At 34.9% G+C, this 7,927-nt stretch overlaps 1 protein-coding gene across 1 annotated transcript; it reads left to right on the forward strand.

Moving 5' to 3' along the window:
* The first annotated feature begins 43 nt into the window (after nt 1-43).
* Nucleotides 44-7,635, forward strand: ogfr (opioid growth factor receptor). Its single transcript, XM_028019327.1, has 7 exons — nt 44-1,186; nt 1,560-1,625; nt 1,697-1,778; nt 1,875-1,953; nt 2,650-2,716; nt 4,540-4,688; nt 4,769-7,635. Exons 1-7 carry the CDS (start codon nt 1,061-1,063, stop codon nt 5,835-5,837), a joined length of 1,638 nt encoding a protein of 545 aa, XP_027875128.1. The 5' UTR covers nt 44-1,060; the 3' UTR covers nt 5,838-7,635.
* The last annotated feature ends 292 nt before the right edge of the window (nt 7,636-7,927 follow it).

Raw genomic sequence — 7,927 nt, forward strand, 5'->3', positions numbered from 1 at the left:
TTTATTTGTATTATTTTTTCATTATTGCATTTTGTATGTTAGATGTGTGCGAAGAAATAGAGATCTTAATTTTGTAATTAGATCATACTGATTGAGAGAAAGTACTTAGTCTTCTGCTTCAAATTTGATAGACACCAATAAAAAAAAATTCAACATTATTAATAAGACTGAGAAGACTTTTGATTTGACTTTTTGACTTATAAATTAAAGAAATACACTTATTCAAATTTGAATTGAGACAGATATTATGAAAGTTGTGATTTTGTGTTCTGGTTTACAAATAGCCTGTAGTAATATTTTTACGTTTTAATTAAAACATTCCTAAATTTATTTATAAAACAGATTACACATATTTTATTTATATAGACTTATTATGCACTTGACCTGTATGTTTTTGCTCTGCCGTTACATAACTGTCAGATGAAAAAATAGTTTTTTCTGTACTTAAAATAAACTGTCTGACTCAGCTGATTTGCACTTTAACACTTACAGCCAACGCAGAAATTATATTGCCTTCAAGTAGAATCGTAAATATAAAATGATGAATCTTTGGAAAAACACTATTAGAGTGCCAAATAGAATCACGTTGAAGTAAATTCCCTCTTTAATCATATGACAAGAAGAAGTGACTTACTCAAATAAATTGTTTTTGAAGGTAAACTTGAGGTGAATTTAGCTGTGTTGATTATTATTGTCAGTATCTCCAATTGTAGTTGCCTGACGATCATCAGAAAAGCGAGTTCGCATTGGAGACTCATTTTGTAAGAGTAGAGGTTTCTTTACGCTAATATAAAAAGTACCTAATATTTACGTACCCCTTTTCCTTAGTAAAGTTTTTTTGTTAATTGTCACATTTCCCACTCAGCGCAAGCACCTGAATGCAGCGTCATCACTGCAGCCGTTATACGACGGAAGGCAACGGAGACGGATGGTGAGGGCCGTCCCCGTCTCTAACCGGAACATGAAAGTAGAACTGATTAAAACCCGGTTATAGTACCGAACCAGGCTACCTTTTATATACTCTTAATTTTTTTTCAATTACAAAAAAAAAAAAAAAAAAATGGAAGACGACTATGTGTGTGAATACGACTCGACATGGGACACAGAGAGCGATGGAGACGACCCGGCCGGAGAGAGCCAGAGCCGTCGGTCAAATCAAGACAAAAACAAGTCTTCCTGGGCTATTGTAAGTGCTTTCATTGCAGGCCAGCTCAGTTTTAATGCGCAAAAACCCTGTCTTGCTATCATTCACTTCCGTTTAGGCACGTACTGTAGTGGAAAAGCTAATGTTAGCTAATGTTTCCTCACTGCTGCAACCTCGCTAACTAGCTGAGCTAGCCATTGTAACTTCCTTTTTTTAAATATTTGGCTTACGTTTTTTTTTTATCTAAGCCTCCGTTTTATTATTTATTAAAGAGTTTTTCAGCTTCATTGTCTTACAGATCACATAACCAGAAGTAACGATATGTATCCTGCTTTTATTTGACTTGTATAGTCTTGATGCACTAATTGGCTGCAACTATATGCAGACTAATTCGATTTTTTTTTATTTATTGCAGTGGCATCACACACCCAGAAATATGAGGGCAGCAAAAGACATGCAGAATTACAGAAGAGGATATCCTGTAAGTAATACGTGGCAATTAAAAAATAATTTTCGTTCAGAGCAAGTAATGAGCTTTTTTAATATTCACAGAATCTAACAGATGATGATTGCTCAGAAGACAAAATGAACAACCTACAGTTCTATCTAAACAAGTTTCCATCTGCTCCTGATGGTAACACAGTTATGTTTTTTTTTAAAGATTGGTATTTATATTTTTAAAATGTTTTTGTTTTGTTCTCATTTTATTTTTTTTTTATTGTTGGTACAGATATCTATATTGAGTCCTTTCTTAAGGAATGGAAAAACGACTACAAAAAATTGGAGAGGGTTCACTCTTACATTCAGTGGTATGTATTATACGAGTGTTTAACATTATTCAAATATACTGAAGATACACAATACTGGTTTCTATTTAATATTGCAATTGCAAAAGACTGTTTGGATGGAATGTTTCATAGGCCGCAGGATGCAGTCTCAATACAACATAAAACAGAACTGGAAACAAAGCAGCTGCAAGATTTTGTCATATTTGCCGTGTATCAGAGTTTCCCAATGCTGGTTCTTCGGCCACACTGCCCTGCAGGTTTTAGCTGTTTTCATGCTTTGCCACACCTTTTAAATTTGAAGGGAAATGAAGCTTAAGCTTAAGATAAATTGACTTTCTCCAGATGTGTTGGAGCACTTAAGAGATGCTGCCTGGACGACAACGGCTGACCAATGCCGCTCAAGGTTTTTTGGGGTTGAACAATTTTAATTCTGATGACACCATGTCAAGAAGTAAAGCGTTTCCTGTGCGTGTAATGTCAGATCATCCTCAATCAGTAAGCTAAATCTGTAGATAAAAAGACAAAAACATATGCTTTTAATAGATTTAAAGCTGTATGTTCACTATATATGTTTGGATTTGACATTTGCTGCATTGTTGTTTGCTTTCTGGGATAAAGAAATACTTAATTTTATTGCGTTTACAAAGATCAGCTTGTAGCATATCTGTAGAGCAGTTTCAATCATTACTGTTTTTTCTCTCTTCAATCATCTACAAGGCTGTTTCCACTGCGAGAACCAGGGGTTAATTATATGGCTTCAGAACTCACCAAGAAGGAAATTGAGGTAAGTTACTACTACTGAACTATGACTTTAAACAGGTTTGTTGCTCTTTAAAATTTAGGACTGCCAAATTTTTTAAATAACCTAATTGTCTTTTACTTCCTGTATTTAAATATTTACTAAAAATCAGCCAATGTATAAGCATTTACTTTTTCAGCAAAAAATTTAGTCTATGACTTTAAAATTCTGTAACTGTTCATTTTCAACGTTGAGACATGACATTGGTGTTATTTCAAAGTTTTATTTTAAGCTGTTTCACAGAAAAATATTTATTTTAGTATTAAAATGTTGACAAAATTGCTAATATGAATAAATTCCCTACCAAATAGTTCATAATACATTGATATCCATTTGCAACCTCTGGTTTTTTTTTTTTTGCACAACTTAATTCAACCACTAACTGACATCTGTGTAAAAAAAAAAAAAGCAGCTGCTATCAACTGGGCTTTTTGGACTGCAGCGTAAAACAAGAGATGGTACAAAGTGAGGAAAAGATGGATCAAGAGTGTGTTGAGCTGGAGTGAAGGCGTTGGGAGGCTGCAGCCTGCTCTCTCAACAGTCCTGTAAAAGCAAAACCACATCTATGCACATGGTGAAAGTGTTCACATTGACAATGTTTTCTGTTTGTAAATATTATGTGCTTGGAGTGCTAATTTATTGTTTGTAATAAAAGTGTTCTTATGGGTACTATATAAATTGTTTTCATGCAGTGCTTTCTACATTGCATGCTGGATATTATTTCATACAATTGTTAAATTATTCAGTCATGTTACTCACCTATCCAACTACCTCTATTAGGTATTTTAAATTTTGTCTTGATGCACTTATTTCTGTGAATCTAAACTATTTGCTTATTGAATCCTTCTTCTAGTTGTCATATTTCCAATGCACAACATCATGTCATAAAGGGGAAAAAAATAAAACGTGTAAATGATTTAGCTTTTACTGTGTGCTTAGTGAAGAATCAAACCACTAAAGAGGAAATACAAAAAATAGACTGAAATATTAAACAATCATTTGCCTCATTTTTACATTTGGTTCTCAAAATAAAGCAAGTGTGTCTTCAACCATCTGTGTTTTATTATTAGCAGCTGTTGTGGCATTAGTTTGGTGCGGAGGGCTTTAGATAATAGGTTGCGGTTCATGTATTATTTTTTTTGCCCTGGCACTTTACAAATAGCTATAATAATACATGAGTGAATCCTCTTCTGAATGAGAATGGAAATTCCCGCTGGTGTTTATGTGGCTTATTTGACACAAACTGGTTGCAAAGTTTGCAGATGCGAACAAACAAATTAAGGCCTCAGTGTGAAACCCTAAGTCAGTTGAAAATGTTCAAATTCACATTATGAAGCAGGTGAAAAACTATTTAAGTGCCTCTGTCCTACATGGCGGTCTTGATGAAAAATCAACTAACTAATCACACTCTGCCATTGTAACCTGTTATGTTATCTCCCTTCACTAAACTGTTGAACATGATTAAATCAAGTTAGGGAAATAAGCTAAATGTAGAAGACTTTTTATTTATTTAAAAATGTCAACTATTTTCTATTTTTTTTACATTTGCTTTCCATTTTTCTAATATTTTAATTGTGAATTTATGTTTTTGAATTAAGTCTCTTATCTACCTACTTAACTCAATATTTGGATACATTTTTTCTTATCGGCACCAAGAAGCCAAATGTACGACCCAGAAAAGCCACAACACCTTACACATCAAAAGACCAATGGGACACTAAAACAAAACAGCAGCGCTTCTAAAATTCTTGTCTCTTTAAACCTTTTGAATTTATGCGCATTTTAAACTTCTTCTATTTGCCCAAAAGGCTTTCAAGAAGAATGAGGATGCCAAAAGGAGGCTGGTGGAGGCATATGAACTCATGTTGGGTTTCTATGGCATACGTCTTGTCAACAAAGAGACGGGGGAAGTGAAGCGTGCAGAAAATTGGAAGGAACGTTTTGGAAACCTGGAGAGGTAAACACCAATTTCAGTAAATTCTCAGATCTTGATGGTTTTGTCAGTAACTCCAGCTTCATTTGTCTGTTGTGTTGCAGAAATATGCACAACAACCTCCGAATAACTCGCATCCTGAAAAGCCTCGGGGAGCTTGGCTTCAAGCACTACCAGGCTCCGCTTGTGCGCTTCTTCCTGGAAGAGACTCTGGTCAAGAAGACGCTGAGTAACGTTAAGCGCAGCGTGTTGGACTACTTCCTGTTCGCCGTGCTGGAAAAGCAGGAACGCCAGGATCTTGTGCGCTTTGCTTACCATCACTACGAGCCAAAGGACAAGTTTGTGTGGTGTCCCAGAAAGATCCAGAAACAATTGAGAAAGGGCTCCAGAAATTTTGACGTCGGGAATGGAGACGATGTCTTGCACAGTAAAAAAGACGGGGAAGCAGCAGTGCAGCAGAAAGAAGATGGGATGAATAATGTTACTAAGACTCCGGAAGGAAGTGATAAAATTAAAGACAAGAGCAAACAGGTGGAGGAGTCTGATGAGCCACCAGCAGAAACAGAGACTGTCGGGAACGGAAACGTGGAAACGGGGTCCAATATTGAAAATATGAGCAATGGAAATGAATTTCCAAATGATGATGATGACGACATCGATGAAATGGATCAGTCCCCCAGTCTAGACTGCGACATCAGAAAGAAGGAGGCCACTGCAGACAGTGAAGAGAAATCTACCAGCAACGCCAAGGACGGTCAAGATCTGGACGTCATGCTAACCGGTGCGGGTGGAGAGCCCGAAAAACCTCCAAAAAAGAAAAGGGAAGACGACGAGGTTCCGCCTAACAACGATCCTGCAACTGCTGCCGCCGGCCTGGTGCAGGAAAAGGCTGCTCCTAATAAAGCTACAGGTCAAACAAGCTCTTCAGTTCACACTCCTCTTAAGAGCTCAAAACACTCACCCTCTCTGTCTTCTGAAAGGGAGGAAAAGATCCCAAGGACGGATTTTATTCAACCGTCGGATCAAAAAGAAGACGAGATGGAAAATAGTTCAGCTTCAAATGGAATGCAGAGCAGCAAAGACGTAGAAGGACAGAGCAACGGGACGGAGTCGGAGGACGTTCCCATGGATTCAACCCCCTCAAGCTCCAATCACAATGAGGGAGCCTCATGAATAAGTAGTGACAGAAGGAAATTCATATAAACTTAGATTTTATGTATTATAAGGACCGAATATGACTGGACATTTTCTAGGCCTTATTTCTACTATATTTGATGTTAAGATATTATTCATTCTTTTCACTTTAAATGAATTATGGTATTCTACATTTGGGTTTCTTAAAACTTTCAAGACAAAAACTGAAAAGACCAAAAGCAGCAATATGTTAATCAGATGCCATAGTTTAAGATTTAATCACATGAAGTGGTGTCAAAACAGGAAAAAAGTTCTCTGATGCTGAGATTTGCAGCTGTAATGAAAAGAAGTGATTTAATTATTGTTTTATGTATATTTATGTCAGCTGAATAAGGCCTTGGTTTAACTAAAATAGATTTTTTCTTTGACAATGTAAACATCAGACAGATAATTTCTCTACATACAGGTGCATCTCAACAAATTTGAACATCATGGAGGAGTTTAATTTATTTCAGTAATTCAGTTCAGAGTTAAAAACATACCCTAGTTTCATATATTTCAATATTCTTATTTGGTTTAATTTTGATGGTTTACATCTAATAAAAATCAAAAGTTCAGTTTCTTAGAAAATTAGAATAAAAAAATGATTTCAAACATAGAAAACTAATCATACTAAAATGTAATGTATTCAGTTTTTTGTTTGAGTAAAGGTGAGAAATTTTGGCTATTACATAAGACCAAATAAAGCCTTTTTATGTACAGAAATGTTATTTTATGGTCTACAAAACCAGAGGGAAGACTGCTGACTTGATATTGATACATCCACAAAGAGGGTCAAAATGTATCCAAGCATATTAATTGAAAGTTTAGTGGAAGAAAAAAAAAATAGATTATATAAAGCAGATCCGGTATCAATGTTAGCCCCAATTAGATCAACCTGGGCTTCCTTAAAACATCAGCCCAGGCTGATTATCTTCACTGATGCAGTAATTCATGTAAAAAATATTCCTGACCAAGGATCAGAACGTATATATATATATATATATATGGATAGAATTTATTAAAAATACTTTTTTATTATTGGTTTTATGTAATCCCCTATTTTTAAGCTGAGTTTTGCATTTTTATTACCTGTAAGCCACAATATTTAAAATATGTATGTAATGAATCTAAATAATGTTTCACTTTTCGAATTCAATTATTCAAATAAATGAACTTTGAAGTTTAAATTTATTTAGATGCACCTCTTTTATGTTTGGGGTGGAAATTAACTGCAGCAGAAATGTAATATCTGCATACAGTTTTAAATGCTGGTTGAAAGAGGTTTTTTTTTATTTTAGCCACATTTCTTGCACTGAGATTTAATTGATTTCTATGAACCTTTTTCTCTCTTTGGGCTGTTTTTGTGTTTGTAAAACAATGTGTTTTTTTAAATCCTGCTGTTCAAATGAAGTTGAAGTTGTATTTCAGAAAATGCTGCATACTGTATGCTGTCATGCTGATTTGGGAAGTTGATTGCAGCTGAAAGCCTTGCCAAAAAAAAACAAAAAAACAAATGTGATGAGACTGGTTGATTGTACAATGTGTTTGTCTTGAATGAAACGAGAAATGCTTTGGCTGCAATTTAAACTCTGTATGTTCCTTTGAAATCGATGCAGTCCATGAAAATGGCAGATCCGGTGTGATCAGGCATCCTTTTATATTTGCACTGATTTCTGCTATGACTTGTTGAAGTTACTGTATAATTTTACCTGAATAGACCTTTATAATAATTTCCCAGTTACACACCTGGCTGTTATGAGATCTGAATAAAAGTCATCCTATTTTCTGAAAATGATCTGTTTGAATTTAAGATTTTTTGAAGTCCAAAAAACCTTTAATGTTTGTTCATTTGCTGCTTAATATAATATATTTAGACTTATCTTGTTGTTTATTTGAATACAGGCTCTCTTGGGTAACAGCAGCCAGAAGGTCTTGAAGTTAATTACATAAAATGACTGGAGTTTGATGCAAAAGTCCAAACATATCAGTTATAGTTATCTTGCTCAAGTTAAGTTTAATACTGTTCTTCTTTGTCTTCAGTTTATACAGGAAATTCATATTAATCAAACTGCAGAAATCATGAGAAT

Source organism: Xiphophorus couchianus, chromosome 1 (assembly GCF_001444195.1).
Source record: "Xiphophorus couchianus chromosome 1, X_couchianus-1.0, whole genome shotgun sequence".
NCBI lineage: Eukaryota > Metazoa > Chordata > Actinopteri > Cyprinodontiformes > Poeciliidae > Xiphophorus > Xiphophorus couchianus.